Source organism: Desmodus rotundus, chromosome 12 (assembly GCF_022682495.2).
Source record: "Desmodus rotundus isolate HL8 chromosome 12, HLdesRot8A.1, whole genome shotgun sequence".
Taxonomy (NCBI): domain Eukaryota; kingdom Metazoa; phylum Chordata; class Mammalia; order Chiroptera; family Phyllostomidae; genus Desmodus; species Desmodus rotundus.
This window is the reverse complement of record NC_071398.1, coordinates 38,661,718-38,680,518: the sequence shown is the minus strand read 5'-3', so window position 1 is coordinate 38,680,518 and position 18,801 is coordinate 38,661,718. Positions and strand designations below refer to the sequence as shown.

The window sequence follows — 18,801 nt, the reverse complement described above, 5'->3', positions numbered from 1 at the left end:
CTGTCCCCTCTGCCTGGAATAATCTTCTACTCTCCACGTCAGAGTTTCACTTCTCTTTATCCTTTAGGCCTCAGCTTAGACATCTCCTCCAGGAAGTACTCCTGGACTCTCCAGACTGAATCAGACACCTCATCTGGACTCCTATAGCCCCGGGGCTTCCCCTGTGCCTGTGCCTCCCCCATCCCAGCTCTGACCCCTCTGCATCATCGCTGTCTGGCTGGATCTAACTTTCCCACTGGACTGGGAGCCTTGTGGGAGCAGGGCCGAGCTGACTCAGTCATCATTATGTCCCTCATATTGTCCAGCAGAGGCCAGGCACAGAGCAGGCACCAAATAAATATTTCATAGACGAAATAATAAATTCTGGGATCCTAAGTTAGTATGTTCCCAAATGCTTAAGCTTCTAAGAGCTGGTGTCCAGGGCATTGTTCACCAGCTGACCACGCCCCCAGTCCACTCACTTGTTCGCATCACCTGCTTTCCCAGAGGCCCTTGAGTTTGACACCCTGCTTGACATCTTTTAATAATAAAGTTCCAAAAATCTTAGTATCAAAGATCCCATGATTGTCAAATGCTGAGTTAATACAATTCTGAGATTCTAAGGGAACTAGTTCTGACTTTAGAGTTTCAAGATTTTATGATTATAACAATATACATTTTATGTGTAAAGCACTCCAGGTCAAAGGTGCTAAGGGTTTAGTGTTTTCAAAGCTTATGATTGTGAAGTTACATGTCTCTGAAGGGTCCTTGCTTATAAATTTTTAGGTTGATGATTAAACTCTTCTGAGGTTGTAAAGCCACATGAATACACAGTCCTAAGGTTCAAGGGTCTACATTTCCTACCCGCTAAGGTCTAAGGTTCTATAACTCTATAGCTCTCTGCTCTCTGCTTATATTGTTCTAAAACATCAGAGTAGGCGACCAATCACCCTAGATGTCCCTGAGGGCTTCAGGGCTAAAGCAGGAAGGTTTGCTCATTCTCTCTCAGGATTCACCTTTTTCTTTCTTTTTTAAAAGATTTTATTTACTTATTTTTAGAGAGAAGGGAGGGAGAAAGAAAGGGAGAGAAACAGCAATGTGTGATTGCCTCTCATGCACCCCCTACGCGGGACCCGGCTTGCAACCCAGGCAGGTGCCCTGACTGGGAATTGAACCAGTGACTCAGTGGATTGAATCTCAGTGGATTGAATCCAGCACTCAATCCACTGAGCCACACCAACCAAGGTATAAAAAAAATAAGTAAATAAAATCTTTATTTTTTTTAAAAAGAAATTCTAAAGGGTTAGGATTGTAAGGCCCTAGGATCTATATGTACTAGAGTTTAGATTTCTAAGGGCCTGAGATCCTAGGAGCCAGTGATTAAAATTTCTAAGGTCTGTGATTATAAAATTCTGTTTAGAGGAGCCTCTGTTTCTAAAGGTCTCAGGTTCAAGTCTGATATTCTAAGGCCCTAAAATCCAGCGTTTCAGCATTTCAGCATTGCAGGATTCTAAGGAAGCATGCTTACAAGGTCGCACGTTTCAGGGACTGGTCACATCTCTGAGGTTCTAAGGCTGCACTGCTCCACACAGCAGCCACAAGCCACATGTGGCCATTTCATTAAAACTAAATAAAATCACAAATTCAGTCCCTCAGGCTGCACCAGCCGCATTTTAAGCGCTCGTAACCACAACTACTACTGCTTAGTATATCGGACATCACAGGTAGAGAACATTTCTCCGCCGTCGTGGAAAGTTCCATTAGACAGTGCTGAGCTAAATATTCAAGTTCTAAGTGTTTGTAACTGTCTTCCCATCCTCCAGGCCATCAGGGTTCTCAGGCAGTGAGGTACACATGAAACACCCCAGCAGTCCCCTCCCTTCCCTCCCTCTGTCTCCCACCCCAGCCCTCTCCCAGGTACCTGCCAAGGCTTTGATCCGGGAGCACTCAAACAGTGAGGCGGCTGCGGTGGAGGCCGCGGGCTGCTCCCGATCCCAGCCCCGATCCGGACTCTCCCAGCGGGCTGCAGGGTTGTTGTTGTTAGAGGCCAGCAGGCCCTCCATGTTGTCCACTTCTCCTGGCACCTGCGCCATCGGGGACGGGGAGGCCTGGGGTGGGCAAAGGCAGGTTAGGGCAGGCAGCAGGGACTGAGCTCAGAGATCCCACTTCGTACAGTGACTGGCTGTTGAGTCCTGTCTTCTCTCTCATCCTTGGTTTCCCTGTCTCTAAAGTGGGCATAATAATAATGACAAGCTGGCACAGTGTAGGGGCTGGGCAAATTGTCACCGTTATTGCTGATATGACTCTATAATGCAGTAATAACAATAATGAACATGTATTGAGCACTTGCACTGTGCTGAGTACTTTGTATGCATTATCTTATTTAACTCCCACAAATTCCCTAAAGATAGGCTATTATTAGGCCTATTGTAAGAGGAGGAAACTGAGGCACAGAGGAGTTAATTCACTTGCCAGAGGCCCCAGAGCTAGTGAGTAGCCAGGATGCAAACGCAGGCACTGTGATAGAATGATTCATTGCATCAATGGCTCCCATTCTCCCTCATAGCCTTTCTCACACGACTCTTCGGTGTTCTCCTGCTGTGGCAATGGGAGGGGCAGAAGAGTAGGGAGAGGGGACGTGCCCCACTGCTTTACTCTGGGTTTGGCCCCCTGGCTTTGATGAACAGAATTAGGTGGAAGTGCTGGTAGGTTCTGAGCTTGGGACTCGAGAGACCTTGCCTGGTTTTGCTTGTATTTGACCGTAGCCATGAGAAAAGCCCTGCAAGGCTAGTCCAGGGCCACAGCCCTGTGTGTTTCAGCCAAGACCAAGGAGAGCGGTCCCTGGCGAGCATCCCCCTCCCACCCTCACCTGTGAATGGATAAGCCAGATGAGCCCAACCTCAATCGCTGATCCCAATGCCATGGCTACACAACTGTTTACGGGTTTTAAGACACTAAGTTTGAGGGTGGTTTCTTATGCAGTATTATTGTGGCAATTGCTAACTGACACAGTGTCTGACTCTAGAACACTGTCAGATTGTAAATGTGAAATTTAAGGAGGTAGGAGACATCAGATACTTCTCCTCTACCCTCCAGGAATCCAAGTTTGATTCTAAGACAAAGAAAGGAGGGAACTGGGAGGAAATCAGTGTCTCCCCCAAAGATTCAGACAGTTGCCAACCCACCAGATTCTAGGAAGGCAGGGTCTAGATCTTAGTCAGTATAGTGGACACTTTCTCTTTTGGTGGACATTCCAAAATCCATTGTTATTCTTCCCTTCTTCCATGGAAAGTTATGTGGGCACATGGCTACTTACCACCTATGTGACCTTGGCCAAATTACTTCCCCTCTTTGGGCCTCAATTTGTTCATCTATAAAATGGTAATGATAACAGTACTCATTTCCTAGGGGGTTTGGAAGATACAATGATTTAATAATTCAGGGAACATGGTAGCTAGTACCCGCAAGCCCTCAAAACATGGTCTTTGCTAGTATTTTCATCTTCTGGTCACATATATTAGCAAATCAAAGTGCCTGTGCTGGAGTCAGACAGAAACAAGTTCAAATCCTGCTTTATTCTTGCTGTATCTTTAACCCAGGATCTTTAGCTCACAACTCGGTGCCTCAGTTCCCCTCCCTGTTAAATAGCGAACACAATTATTTCTTCACTGAAGGACCGTGGAACGGGATGGCACTTGGCGCTTCGTGAGCTCTCTGGCTGCAGGAGAACAGCCCTTCGAAAGCTCTGGCCATTACGTGACTGAATGGAGAAGGAAGGGAGAAGGAAGCGGTGGTGGGTGAAGGGTAGAGAGGGGTGTCTTGTGGCCCCAGCAAAGGCTGGTGGGGTGCAAGGCTGAGGGTGGGAGCACATGCTTTAACCTTTCAGAGGCCGCGCCTCTCTCTCCCTGCAGTCTAGTCACGGTTCCCAAGGAGGGGGCCTGGGAAGGACAAGGCCTGGGTGGAAGACTCACGCACGGCGCGGAGACTGAATTGGGTTGGAGGTGGGGGTTCATTCTGTTCTCCACCCTCCTCCTCCCCCCAGCCAGGGAGACCCTGGCGGCTCAGGCTACCGCCCCTGCGCGTGGGGGAGGGATGTTCGGGCAGGTGGGGAGATGCTGCAGGGAGGGGCTCTCCGCCCCCACTTTGCTCACCTGGGCGGGCGGCTGCCGGTGCTGCTGTCCACGCTGCGCGAGGCGTCCGACTGCCCTCCCTGTCAGCGTCGGCGGCCCGGTCCCGAGTCGCCCGGCTCCGCTCGGCCTCGCCGGCCCCGCGGCTCGGTCAGATCCGCATGCGCCGCCGCCGCCGCCGCCGCCGCCGCGCCTGCCCCCAGCTCTCGCGGCCGCCGCGCTCGCGCGCCCTCGGGACCCCCTCCCGCCCGCGTCCCCCGCGGTCCTGGCCGCCTGCAGCGTGGGCCCACGCGCGGCCACACGCCTGGCCGCTGCGTGTGATACACAGGTGCGCTCTTGGGGGCCAGAGGTAGCATCACACAGAGTCACATACTCTAACAATGTCACACGTACCGGGTCACATACAGTATCACAAACGTTATCCACACTCACACACGCACACAGTGTCACCCCCCCACGTGGGGGTCACACAGGGTCAAACGTGCAAACTCTCACGCGATGACACGCCCGCACTGGGTCCCCCACTGGCACAGTGCCTGACAACGTCACACACTGACACTGAGGCCGTGCCACCCCCACCACACACGCGGTGCCACACACACACACGCATTGTTCCACACTCCTGCGGGTGTCACAAGGAGTGCCATTATTCACACATCACACACAACTTCACAATCACACAGTAAGGGTATCACATTCTTTTTTACACACTCAGACTTGTCACACCAGTCACACTCACGTGGGGCCACACATCCGCAGTATCACACACTCATACATCGTGTCACAGGGGGTCACAAGCAGCATCACAACAGTAACAGACACACACGCAATGCGGTCAGTGTCACAAACCCTTATGTGACACGTGAGTGTCACGCTGTCACATCTAACAGAGTCACACACTCTCACGACATATTACACACGCCTCACATTCACATGTTCCCCAGAGTCGTGGGTGCAGATGGCATCACAGGCTGACACAGTGTCGCCCAGAGTGTCGCCACAAGGTCACACAAAAGCAGGTCGATGCTTGCCACTTGGGGCGTCACACAAGTGTCACTCTGCAACGCGGTGTTACACACAGAGGACGGCAAATGGAGTCCATGCTCATACTCTCTTTGGGGTGCTCAGTCACACAGAGTCGCACGGACACATAGACACACAGTTACACAGTGTCAAACCCTCACGCCCACGCTGGCCTCCCTCACTTTCTCTCCCTTTGGAGGCCCTGGGGCGTGGTGTGAGCCCCAGACCACCTCCAGGCCCTGGGAGAGGGGGCGTGAACCAGGAGAGGCTGGTGGGCGTGGCCCGATTTCGCCCCGCCCCCTGGGTGGGGTCCAGAGCTCAGGGGCGGAGCACTGGAGCCACCTTTTCTTGTCCGTCAAATACGGCGACACCTCCCAGTCTAAGTGGCGGGCGGAGCGGCGGGTGCTGGGAGGCCGAAGGAGACGAGCTCCGCCCACCCTCTCCCCAGCTGGAGGAGTGGCCTGTTTGTCCCCGCCCCTCGGTTTGAGCGAGTTGCCCAGGGGCGGGCTGAGGCGTGGTCCTCTGAGTGGTTCCTGTCCAGTCCCTCCCTCTAAAGAAGGGCGCTGAGGGCGGCCCAGCACTCAGTCGATTCCCGCGAGTCCGGACACTCCGCGACCTCGCAGCATGGCCGTCAAGAAGATTGCCATCTTCGGCGCCACCGGCAGGACCGGGCTCACCACGCTGGCTCAGGCGGTGCAAGCAGGCATGAGCTGGGGCGGGCGGGAGATGTCACGGGGTGCACAGGCAGAGCACTAGGAAGGGGCATCGTGGGGTCGAGCCGAGGCCATTTGGGGCCGTCAGTGCCTTGGTGTGTGAGGACCCAGAGGGCAAAGCAGTGGCCAGGGGGGCAGAAGTGGGGAACGCTATGAGATCCAATTTTATGTGAGTTCAAGGAATGGGAATTGGCCCTGGGAGGCTGGGGGACTCCAATGACAGGTTTAAATCCAGGCGCTTGCGACAAGTGTTGTTACTGTGGTGGTGGCTGCACACCCAGCGGGGCTTACTAAGCCGGGCAACGCTCGCCCCCCAGCACTGCTTGCCCTCCAGCACCTCCCGCTCCTCGCCCGTGTTAAATCCTCACAGCACGCAGTGTGGGGTTGGATCTTGTATCGCGTCGCTTCACGCAGGAGAAAACCGAGGCTGAGAGGAGAGTGACTTACCCATTGTCACACAACTGGAAAGCGACAGTGCTGGGATTTGAACCAAGTGTGAGCTCTTAACTGCCAAAAGCCTGCTAGCTGGTGCCCGGGACACCAAGGCTGGGGCTTGAAAAGTCTGGAGGGAGGGTTGCTGTAACCACCTAATGGAGAGAAGATCACGGAGACAGACATGGTGGAGACTTGAGGACCCTGGAAAGTCAATGAGGCCAAAAATCCAGAGTTGCCCCAGGGAAGGGGGCAGGAGAGGAGATACTTGGGCAGCCTTTTGCTCGCACTCTCCAGACTTCACCAAAACACAGCCGGGCCTGGGACTTCCAGATACAGGGCCCCACCCTTGCTGGTCGTAGCGACTCTGAAGATATTGACTATCGGGGTGCCACAAAAGGGTGGAGGCCACCAGGATTCCACTCTATGCTGTGTCCTAGCCCAGGCCTCCCTTAGAGAGACTGCCTGAAAGCTCCTCACTAGGCCCACTGCTCTCCCCTCCCCAGGAAGACTTAGTTTGGACCTTGACTTGTGGGAAGGGAGAAACAAATTTGCTGATAAACATTTGTAAGAGGGAGAAGTTAACTGCTGAGTCACCCTGAGGAACTGGGTTCCCTCACCTTTCAACCTTTTCCTCAATCTCGAATTCCACTGAATTCTGCTTATCCACCCTGCTGGTCACAGCTGGGACTGCACCCTGGGGAATTGAGAGCTGGGGCCTAGGGAGTCCTTGCCTTCTCACTGTAGCTCAGACAGGTTTCTGCACAGCTCAGGGCCTTGCTGTTGAACGAGCTGGGCGTTTATTTACCTCGATGATTCTGTGCGGCTGAGTCCTGACCGGCGTGGACTCTGGTGCTAGCCCACCCACACTCAAACCCCAGCTCTGCTACTTAGCCACCAGTGTGGCTGAATGCCTTGGGGCCTAGGTACCTACATGTCTGTTAAGCGGGGATGAAACTGTTAGCATTTGCCCTGGGGCTCTGGTAATGACGAAATAGGGTGGCACGCGGAAACTGCCTGGAATCACGTTGAGCACATAGCTGGTGTTCAGTGATCACTGCTTGGCTAAGTAAACTCAGATCCTAGTTGTGTGATCCTGGCCCAGCTACCTACAACTGCCTCAGTTTCCTCATCCTTAAAAGGCATTACGATAATACCTACCTTGTAGGGCTTTTGCAGTCTGGTGCTTTTCAAACTGGATCGTAGGGATGTCTGACATATATGCAGTTGTTCGTGACAGTTTGCGTGAATGTATAGCACACAAAGTACTGGTTTTATGCGTTTGTGTGGACTGGATTAGGCTGCGAAATAGATTTGGTGTAGAGGATTGAGATCAAAAAAGCCCAAAAGGGGCATGAACTCTGAAACTTGCTCTCAACTAGTTAGGAAAGCACTATATATGTGTTACACATATAATTATACATGTATAGATAACTTATATACACATATATAATTATGTATGTTACATATACATACATGGACACACAGAGAAGGGCAAAGCAAAACCAATATGGAAATCTAGGCCTTGTTGCTTCTCTATAGGTCTGAATTTATTTCAAAATAAAAACTTACAGAAAATGTAAGTAATATAAGAGATTTGTAAAAAAAAAAAAATTGGGAAATACCTTACAAATGTTTTTATTCCTTGTAAAGGGTAAAAATCTGTGAATTCTAAACCTGTTTGGTATGGTAGCCACTAATTTATTTTTAAATTAAAATGTCGGTTGTATTAAAAATTTGGTGGGGGGAGCCACATATAATTGTAAAAAGAGCTTAGCACAGCACTTCTAATAAATGTCGCTACTCACCAAAAATGTAACAATCAGCGGGCACCCTTGTTCCGAGATCTTGTGTCTTAGCTCTCGCTGTCTTTGAGAGCACTCCCTGCCCTCCCCCCCATACCCACAGTTTACCGGGATCGTGATCGTTTAAACTAATGCAGGGGTTTGAACCAAAGCAGGGGCAGTTAACCGAAGCCCACACCGGCACGCTGAAAGCCCTCGCTGCTGCCAGATGCAAGTGAGGGCAGCACAGGTTCTCTGTCATTCCCGGTGGAACGGTGGTCACATGGGATGGGTCACTGGGGATTGTGATTGAGTGAGGCATTTTTTTTTTGTTTATGAACCATATCAACTCACTTTCTTTTCTTTATAAAAAAATTAATTTACGTTCTAATTATGGTTGACACGTAATGGTATATTAGTTTCAGGTGTACGCCATAGTGATTAGACATTTATACACCTTACAGAGTTGATGATCTTCACTTTCTAGAGGAGACTGAAGGAGTTTCCTTACTGGTTCCTCCGCCCGTAAGTGGCAGAGGTGGACTTTGAACCCAGGCCTTTGGGGCAGTAAAGCCAGTGCTTTTGTGTTTATAAAAAGTCAGGGAGATGGTGGCAAATATGACACAGTCCCTGGACCCGTCGGGCCCTTGGTTTATTCCAAGTCAGCATAAGCAGGGCCATAACAGAGGAAGCACGAGTGGCTGGTGGGGCGTGGGGAAAGGGGGAAACGGGTGCTCCTGGCAGTGCGGACAGCGCGTGCAAGGGCAGGGAGGAGCACGAAGTGTTTGAGGAACTGAAGGACATGCAGTGCGTAGAGAGGGCAGTGGCTGCAGCACAGGGTGGAGAGGAGGACGGGCCTGGTCATAAGGGAGTCTTGAAGACTGGTGGGAGGACTTTATTGTCTCAGGGTACTGGGGTTATCATGGGAAGGATCTGGGGGGGGCACTTCTCTGGAAGGCTCTGTCTGGCTGCCTTGTGGAATATGAACTAGAGCGGGTGAAGACAGGGGTCAGGGCCCAGAGCGGACTAGGCCAGGCCAGGAAACAACATCATGAGACAGCTAAAAGGCATGGTAACAGCCAACACCCACAGGGTGCTCATTCCTGTGCCAGGCACGCCTCTGAACTTTTCATTTGTTTTCATTTTCGTTTTGTATTTTTACGACAGCTTTCTTAAGATACAATTCGCACACTGTACAATTTGCCCCTTTAAAGTGTACGGTTCAGTGGTATTTAGCATATTCACGAAGTTGTGCAAACATCATCACAAACAATTTAGAACATTTGCATCACCCCAAAGAAAACCCTAAAAGTCCCCTCCATTTTCCCACCCAACCCTTCCCCCAGAAGTCATTGATCTACTTTCCGTCTCTGTAGATTTGCCTGTTCTGGACATTTCATACATGTGGAATCATACAATATGTGGTTCTTTGTGACTGGATTCTACACTTAGCAGAAAGATCTTTTTCAAGGCTCATCCATGTTGTAACAAGTATCAGTATGTTATTTCTTTTTTATTGGGTACATTGTATGAATCTAGCACATTTTATTTATCCATTCAATTGGTGGGCATTTGGATTGTTTCCACCTTTTGGTTGTCATGAGTAATGTTTCTTATGAACATTTGCGTACAGATTTTTATGTGGATGTGTGTTTTCATGTCTCTTGAGTGGAACGGCTGGGTAACCCTATGTTTGAGGAACTACCAGGCTGTTTTTCCAAAGTGGTGGCACCATTTTATATTCCCATCAGCATTGACCTTGGGTTTCGGTTTCCCATGTGCACACCAGCGTCTACTGTCTGTCCTTCTATTATAGACCCCCTAGTGGGAGTGAAGTGGTATCTCAGTGTGGTATTGGTTTGCATTTCCCTGATGGCTGATGGTGTTATCTTTTCATGTGTTTATTAACCATTTGTATATCTACTTTGGAGAAATGTCAGATCTTTTCCCAGTTTGTAATTGGATTATTCGCCTTTTCCTTATCAAGTTGTAGAAGTTCTTTGTACATATATTTTAAGTACAAGTCCCTTATCTGATACATGATTTGCAAACTTATTCTCCTTCAAAGACACCCTGCATTGTGGGTCGTCTCTTTACTTTCTGGAGAGTGTCCTTGGAAGCATGTAAGTATTTAATTTTGATGATATATCTATTTTGTTGTTGTTGTAACCTGTGCTTTTGATGTCATAGCTAGGAGTCTAATCCAAAGGCACGAAGATTTCTGGCTATGTTTTCTTCTGAGTGTTTTATAGTTTTAGCTCTTATATTTGGGTCTTGGATCACTTTTAAGTGAATTTTCATATGTGGTATGAGGCAGGGATCCAACTTCATCCTTTTACACGTAGATAGCCAGCTGTCCCAGCACCCTTTCTTTCTTTCCCCATTGAATGGCCTTGGCACCTTTGTCAAAAATCATCTGTCTACATAAACTTTTAGTTATATTATTTAAGCATAAAACAGCCCTGTAAAGTAGAGACTATTATTTGTGTCACTTTACAAATGAAGTCCCTGAGGCCCAAAGGGGTTGAGTGAATTGCCCAATATCATTCAGCTAGCTAGCGATAGGGCTGGAATTCAAACTCAGGGTTACTTTGAGAATTAACGAGTTAATATAGATAAAGACACTTGGCACCTGGCACATAGTGAGTATTGTATACATATTTATCATTATCATCATCATCGCCCCAGAATGTAAAAATCTCCTTCCGTTTGTTTTTGAAGTGGATGATAACAGATATCGAGAGAAATGGGACAATTTCATTGTTTTTCCTCTTCCGCTATTATTTTCAGAGTAAGAGATTACGGTAATTCTCTGATAGGTGATGACCAATAAGGTTTCTTTGTTAGTGTCATTATGAACCCGCAGATTTTTATACATTTGATGTTTTCTATTGAATTCACAGCCCAATTATTCCGTAAGCACTGTCTCACCAGCTGGCCCTTTCCCTGCCCCAGCCCAGCAGCCATTTCTCAAGGAGCTCTGGTTCATTTTTCAGGAGAATGACATAGAGGCTGACTTCATGAGCTTGGGCTGCTATAACAAAATACCTTAGAATGGATAGCTTAAATAGCAGACATTTATTTCTTTTCTTTTTTTTTAAAGATTTTATTTATTTTTAGAGCAGGGAAGGGAGGGAGAAAGAGGGAGAGAAACAGCAGTGTGTGGCTGCCTCTCAAGCACCCCCTACTGGGGACCCGGTCTGCAACCCAGGCACGTGCCCTGACTGGGAATGGAACTGGCAACCCTTTGGTTCACAGGCCCGCGCTCAATTCACTGACCTACACCAGACAGGGCCAGACATTTATTTCTTCTACTTGTAGTTCTGGAGGGTGGGAAGTCCAGGATCACGGTACCAACAGATTTGGTTTCTGGTGAGAACCTGTCTTCCTCTCCTTCTAAAGGCATGAATCCTTTCACAGGGTTCCCATCCTCATTAAGGCCTCACCTCCAAAAACCATCACTGTGGGGTTAGGGCTTCAGTGTATGAATTTGGGGGGAATATAGTCAATCTATAACAGAGCCACGATTAATCATTTTATTTTTTTGACATCATCATTTGCAATACACCTGAATATTAACATCTTTTGCCATTGTTCAAAACAAAGGAAAAACATGTTGGTTGTGACTTTAAAATGGGTGTGTATGTTGAGGGGAGCAGGAGTTATCAAAATTCTTTTGAGAGGTAACATATCGAGGTGATGCTCAAAATCTTTTTAATGACCACTAAGGCAGGGCCCGGCCCTCCAGAAATAAGGTGTGGGGACAAACCCCAGCTCTCAGCACCCTCTGGACAGCTCCTATCTTTCCCTGTGCCTCAGTTTCCTCCAGGACTATGGATGGGGATCATAGACCAGTGTGACGCCAGGCATTAACCCCTTAGTTGCCAGAGGGCAGAGAAATTTGGGCAGGTGGCAGGGAGGCCCTTGGAGGCATCAGTGCAGGTAATGTCTGAACTGGCAGGAAGGAATGGCCCGTAAATATAGGCTGAATACCAACTGTGGCTCTACCCACAAAAATGTCTGGAGACCACTCCCTCAGAACAGGGGACCAGAAATATATTTGAAGGTTCATGGCCCCTCCAGGACCCAGCCCCTGGAGCCCAGGAGTGCCAGCCCACAAGCCTACTGACGTGCCTTTCTGTCCTTCTTGCCCACAGGTTATGAGGTGACAGTGTTGGTGCGGGACTCCTCCAGGTTGCCCTCGGAGGGGCCCCAGCCAGCCCACGTGGTGGTGGGTGATGTTCGGCAGGCCGCTGACGTGGACAAGACCGTGGCTGGGCAGGATGCTGTCATCGTGCTGTTGGGCACCCGCAGTGACCTCAGTACTAGGCCCCCCCTCTGCCCACGGCCCACACCTGCACCTCGGCCCCCAGCACCACCCCCACCCCCGGCCCCACCCCTGCCACCCCTGCCACCACCGCCGCCCACCAGTGACAGCCACTCTCTGTCCCATCTAAGGTCCTACCACGGTGATGTCCGAGGGTGCCCAGAACATTGTGGCAGCCATGAAGGCCTATGGTGTGGACAAGGTCGTGGCCTGCACCTCGGGTGGGTGGTGGGGTCATGGGGGGGCTGGAGGGGGGTTGGGTAACTGGACAGGCAGCCCAAGGGCTTGTACAAGGCGGCATCGGAGCCATCCCAAGTTCCTGTGCATTTATCGAAGATCAGTTGAGTGTCTGAACCTTCCTGGGAGATGCCAGGGGCATGGTGGTGACCAAAACAGCCCTGGGCCCTGCACTCACGGATTTCACAGATGACAGGGAAGTGGTAAACAGAGCCATCATAAAACAGTGACAGGCCACAGCTGTCTGGGCCAGGATGGGGGGCTGAGGCAGAGGGTTTAGGGCTGGGGTAGGAGGTCCAGGCAGAAGGGTCAAGGTCAAAACAGGGAGAAGCCTAGAGTACTGGGAGCCCATAGGAGGTGCTTAACCCAGCCTGAGACTAAGTCAGAGAGAGCCTTCTAGGGGAAGTGACAGAGCCACGGATACGCAGACCAAGCCTCTGCCTTCACGGAGACTTCTATCCCATTTATGAGGCGATAGACATTGAACAAACAGTTGCCACAAAAAATGCAAAAAGAAGGCTACAGGGTACGTAACAGGAGTAGTTAATGCTGACAGGTACAATTATTGAGTACTGGCTGTATGCTAGGCACCATCTGAGCACAGGGGTGAATGCCACTTCCTCCTCACAAAACTCCTTTGAGGACTCATGCTGGCACATAGTAGGTGCTCAGTAAATAGCAGCTGTTGTCTCTTGTATAGCTAAGGGAGAGGAGGCAGTGGAGGCCCATCAGCTTACCCGAGATCACACAGCTCACGGCTGCAGAGCTGGCGTGTGATACCTGGCTGTCTGTCCCCACAGTCCACACTCCTCACCTCGTTCCTCACACTCGTTGCCTCCCAGAAAGGGAAGTGACATGAGCGAGGGCTGTGCAGTGAGACAACAGGGCTCTGGGCAGAGGTATCAGCTGTTGCGAAGATTGTGAGGCCAGAGTGTGGCTTCAGAGCTGGTGAAGGGGAGAGTTGGGTGGTGAGGTCAGAGGGCCGATGGGGTCAGATTAGGTGGGTCCCTGTGAGCCCTGATGGGGACTTTGCCTTTACCCTGAATGAGGTACAGCCGCGGATGAGCTCCAACAACCCCCAGGTGTTCACAGGCCCTATGTGGCTGCATTCGGGGAAACAGATTGGGAGGACAGAAGCGGTCAGCTCTTACGTGGGCTGTGAGACGGGAAAGACCGTTTGAGCCTAAAGCAGCTGAAGGACAGTGATGAGCCCTCACAGGCTTTTGTCCTGGCACCTTCCCCGGCAGGCTGTGCGCCTGGCCGGGCTGCCCTTATTCTTTGGTTGACACTGCCCTGTGTCCCCGCAGCCTTCCTGCTCTGGGACCCGGCCAAGGTGCCCCCGCGACTACAGGATGTGACCGATGACCACATTCGGATGCACAAGGTGCTGCAGGGTTCGGGTCTGAAGTACGTGGCGGTGATGCCACCCCACATAGGTGAGTGAGGCTAGGACCCAGCGGCAAGTTCGCCAGCAGCCTGCCCCCTCCAGTCCTCTGGAGACATCTGCCAGGACTTGCCTGGCCCATCCAAAATTGCAAGCCTTCCCTCTACGCTCTCTATCTTTTCTGCTTGATTTGATTCTTCTTTCTAACATAGTTCTTGGTTATCTCTGTCGAATAAACTACTCGTGTATTATGACTTTCTGTCTCGGTACCCGGAGCTGACTAGGCTCGGGGGAAGAGGCTCGCACTGAGGTTGCTCAGTAGCTGGGAGTGGAGTCCTGTGGAAGGCTTCCTCTCAGACACACTGACGGGTGGTGCGGTGCGACTGTCACTGGAACACCTGCACGCCGCCTGCCCTGGGGTCAGGTCCCTCAGCGCTGCTTCTGCTACATTCTGTTTGTTAGAAGCGAGGTCCGAGGATCGGCCCAGATTCAAAGGAAGGGGACTTCCACTTCAGCACACATGTCACATCATTTCTTTACCTTATTTAATGTATGTTTCCCTCAGTAGGATGTCAGCTCTTTGGAGGCACGGATCTTGTCTTGTTTAGATGACAGCCGTGATCCTAGTGCCCAGAACAGGACCTGGCATATAGTAGATGTTCAGTAAGTGTTTGTCAGATGAACTAACACAGGGGAACCACCTCTCATGGTGTTGCTGTGGAATAAACAAGTAAACATCTCCTGCAACCTCTTTCCCCCTCTCAGGCCTGTAATCCACACTGAGAGACAGAGTCAGACACGGAGAGAGCCATTCATTCAATGGATGTCTCCTGCATTTGACCTGTGGGCCTGGCCACCATCTCGAGCACTGGCGACAGAGCCTCTGCTCTCATGAGGCTTACATTTCTAGTGGGGGGCGGGATAAAGATAGATGATGATATCATCACAGTGAATGAATGAAGAAACAGGCGCAGTGAAGGGAGTAGTAATGGTGAGCTGTTTATGAAACATAGGCTCTCCAAGGAGGTGGCTTCCTGCAGTGAGGGAGGGAGTTGGGGTAAAGGTCTGAGGGAAGGGAGGACTGGGATAAGGAACAGCAGTGCAGAGACCTGGAGGCCAGACCCTTGGACTCTTCACTGTCGCCTGCCCACTGGAAGAACGGTTCTGCTTTGCCCTCTGCTTTCTGGGGCCCCTGGCAGGAGCGGGGAACAACACACCCTGGAGGGCCAAATAAGGCTCACTGTTTAGATTCCGTTAAGGAACTGTATCAGGACCCTGTGACCCCAGAGCCCTGAGCTTTGAATCAGCGAAGCTGCCTAGTGGAGAAGCTGGGTGAAAACCCCAGGCCCTGGCCTCCGAGCCTCAGTTTCCTTTTCTGTAAACAAGGCTCATCATATTGCTTCTTGGCCTGCTAGGTTGGGAATAAGCACCCAGGGTCACGCCTAACAGTCATTTAACACAGAGTACTTTTCTCAGTTGTTTTCCTTTTTACGTGTGCACGTGAAAACTTTGAAACCTGTAGAAAAGTTGAAGGAATTAAAGTGGATGAATACCTAAAATTCTTTATTTAGGTTTAGTTTTTAATATTTTTGCCTTATTTGCATTTTGCCCTATCTTTCTATGTATAAATGGCTAGCTATCAATTATCTTTGCATGTATCTAATATTTTATATATATTAGTCTTTTGTTCAAATATTTTATTTATTTATTTTTAGAGAGAGGAGAGGGGAGGGAGAAAGAGAGGGAGGGAAACATCGATCAGTTGCCTCTCATACGCACCCCCCAACTGGGGACCTGGCCTGCAACCCAGGCATGTGGCCGTATTTTTTGAAAAGATTTTATTTATTTTATTTTTTAGAGAGGGGGAGGGAGAAAGAGAGGGAGAGAAACATCAATGTGTGGTTGCCTCTCACGCGCCCCCTACTGGGGACCTGGCCCACAACCCAGGTGTGTGCCCTGATTGGGAATAGAACAAGCAACCCTTTGATTCGCAGGCCAGCACTTAACCACTGAGCCACACCAGCCAGAGCTTGTATTAGTATTTTTGACAGAACAATTTGAGAGTGAGTTGCAGACATTCTCACACCTCACTCATAGAACCTCAGTAGAAATCTCCCAAGAAGAAAACTATTTGTGTACAAGCCACAGGACCATAATCATGGCTCTGGAAATTAACGTGAACTCTGTCATATCATTTAGTTCCCATGTCATACTCAAATTCCCTGATTGTCAAAAAATATCTTCCAATCTCCCCCACCCCCCAAGTCAGGATCCAGTCGAGGATCCGCGCTGTGGGGAGTTGCCACGCTACCTCAAATCTGGAGCAGTCTCTCACATCTTTTTTTCCTTTTCATGGTTCTCACAACATTAACCAGGCCTGGCATCTTTTTAAATGCCCCACATTCTGGATGTTTGGTTATGTTCTCACAGGCACAGAGTAAACGTTTTTAGTAGGAATGCCAGGAGGGTAAGGGTGTGCGTTTCCTACTGCACACGACTCCAGGTTGTGCCTGTGCTGGTGTGCTGCCTTTGATCCCTAAATTCAGTTGCTTGCTGGCAGGTATTATTTTTAAATTATTATAATGCAGCCACTAGATGCCCTGCAACAGCCAGGTCGTGCCCGTCCGCTGTCTGCATTGTCTAGGAAAGACCGAGCTATGTCCCTGGCATCGGGACACACCAACTCCATATGCACAAGGTCAGGAAAATGCGCTCTCCCACTGCCTACAGAATACAGACCCATGCCTGGGCCATGCCCCTCAGTCCCCCCAGAGGGGTCCAGAGATTGGAAAGCATCCACACGGAGATGCCTGGAGCAGATCAAGCCTTTGCCACAGGCATGTGACTTCTTCTCTTCAAGATTCAGTGTCCCCACTTGTAAAATACAGTTAATGAATAGTTCTTGATCCATTTTCTGCTTTATTCCTCCCAGTGTAACATATTATCTATTGTACTTTCCTACCTCATTAGTTGTCTTTACTTGGCAAATGTCTGCATGCTGAGAGCAGGGATTCGTGTCTGCTTTGTCCCTCGCTGAGTGCCCAGCACCTGACACAACAGGTCATCAGTAACGATCTGCCGGATAAATGAAGTGAAGGGTAGAGATTAGTGCCCTGCCCGTAGGGAGGGTTTCATACATTGTCGGCTCTAATACCGTTCATGCTGGGCAGGCTGTAGGCCCCCGGAACCATCATTGTAGTGACCACATGTTGGGGGACGGGAAAAGCACATCTTCATCCATCCCTTCTGTCTTCACAGGAGACCATCCACTGACTGGGGCCTATTCAGTGACCCTGGATGGACACGGGCCCTCAAGGGTCATCTCCAAACACGACCTGGGCCACTTCATGCTTCGCTGCCTCACCACCGATGAGTACGACGGGCACAGTGTCTACCCTTCCCACCAGTACAACTAGAGCTCTGTCCCCGTCCAGGACGACAGCATCCTGCAAAACGCAGAACAAAGGAAGGGAGCAATAAATATTGAGCCAAGAGCTTCAGATTATACTAGAAGGCCCAACTCTGGCTGTGGGTATCTCAATGTCTCTGTCTGCCTGTGTATAAGATTTTCTGGGTATTCCTTCCTTCATTTCCTCAGTTACAATTTATTGGGTCATTGTTCTCCACCTGGCCCTGTGCTGGGGACCCAGTGGTGACTAAGGCAGCTGTGAGCCTTGCTTTCACAGATCTCACAGTCTCACAGTGACAACCCACAGTGGCCAGGGCCCTGATGGAGGAAGCACAGAGGGCAGTGGGAACTCAGAGGGGATCCCTGACCTAACTTGGGGAGCAAACAAGGCTCTGTTGAACAGAGGAGTTCCCACCTGAAATCTGGTTTGGTAAGAATGAGCCAGGAAGAAGTCCTAAGGTGTGATGACATTCTGGACGAAAAGAACTACATGAGCAAAGACCAGGAGGCTGGAGAGCACACAAAGAACTAAAATCTATCCCCTACGGTTAATGATTATTTTCCCAGATGTGAGGAGTGGTCAACCCAAGAGGCTGTTCCCTGGATGTTAAATTGTGCAGAGTCATTGTAAAACGTTTAAACTTTATTCTGAGGTTTTATGCAAGGAGGGGGCACAGTAAGGTTTGGGTCTGATAAAATTCCCTTGGATATTGTGTGAAGGTGGGTGGGAGGAGGACACGAGTTGAGGTTGGGAGCCCAGGAGGACAGAGCAGAAATCCTGAGGAGGGGAAGAGAGAGTGGGAGGAGCCAGATTGGAATGACTAGGTGGGAGGGGAGGGCAGAGTCCAGGAGGAAAGAGAGCTGTAACCTGGGGACCAGATTACAGTGGGGCCTCCCTGAGATGAGGACCCTAGAGGAGGGACAGGTTTGGGAGGAGGGAAGGGAAGAATGGCCCCTTCCTAATCATGTCCCTCTGAAATCTGTCCCTGCCTTTATTCCCCAGGCCTGAGTGAGAGCCACTCCTCTCTTGCTACCTCCAGCCTCTTCCCAGGTCCCTTGAAACACCCTCTCTCCTCCTCCCCCACCAGCAAAATCCATTCTAACCTTACACTTTCTGCAAACAGTGTAAGATGACCTGGTTGTCAAATTCCATCCAGTGAGAACTGGTTTTGGGTAGCCTGGTGAAAACTTGTGGGGGTGGGGCACTACTGGTTCAAACTTTCTGGACACTAGCACTGTTTAACTTCTGCCCTGTTTATTACTGTCTGCCACATTGTCTTGGCATTTAACAAACTTTTCCTGGGCGCCTGCTTTGTGTCCAGCCCTCTGCTAGGTGTTGTTCTGACCATATAATGGGTGACAGAGACAACCTCCGTACCTGTCATC

General features: G+C 50.1%; 2 protein-coding genes across 3 annotated transcripts in view; one reads left to right on the top strand and one right to left on the bottom strand.

Annotated features, from left to right (window-relative positions):
* The window catches only part of SPTBN4 (spectrin beta, non-erythrocytic 4), a 70,004-nt gene extending 65,800 nt beyond the window's left edge, over positions 1-4,204 (bottom strand). Inside the window, exons 1-2 of one of the 2 annotated variants that reach the window (XM_053914458.2) lie at positions 4,131-4,204; positions 1,901-2,087 (exon numbers count right to left, since the gene is read on the bottom strand). In XM_053914458.2, coding sequence (XP_053770433.1) covers positions 1,901-2,072 — 172 coding nt within the window. In that variant the 5' untranslated portion in view covers positions 2,073-2,087; positions 4,131-4,204. Of the gene's footprint in view, positions 1-1,900; positions 2,088-4,130 lie in introns of those variants that run through there. The other variant, XM_053914459.2, reaches the window with a different exon arrangement.
* Positions 4,205-5,618: 1,414 nt separating this feature from the next.
* On the top strand, positions 5,619-17,519 carry BLVRB (biliverdin reductase B). Its single transcript, XM_024577521.3, has 5 exons — positions 5,619-5,832; positions 12,216-12,380; positions 12,517-12,606; positions 13,930-14,058; positions 17,265-17,519. Exons 1-5 carry the CDS (start codon positions 5,754-5,756, stop codon positions 17,420-17,422), a joined length of 621 nt encoding a protein of 206 aa, XP_024433289.1. The 5' UTR covers positions 5,619-5,753; the 3' UTR covers positions 17,423-17,519.
* The last annotated feature ends 1,282 nt before the right edge of the window (positions 17,520-18,801 follow it).

Coding starts and splice junctions, on each gene's coding strand:
- BLVRB (XM_024577521.3), top strand. CDS start 5,754: ATGGCCGTCAAGAAGATTGCCATCTTCGGCGCCACCGGCAGGACCGGG. Junction 5,833..12,215: donor GGCTCAGGCGGTGCAAGCAG/GCATGAGCTGGG, acceptor TCTTGCCCACAG/GTTATGAGGTGACAGTGTTG. Junction 12,381..12,516: donor GGGCACCCGCAGTGACCTCA/GTACTAGGCCCC, acceptor GTCCCATCTAAG/GTCCTACCACGGTGATGTCC.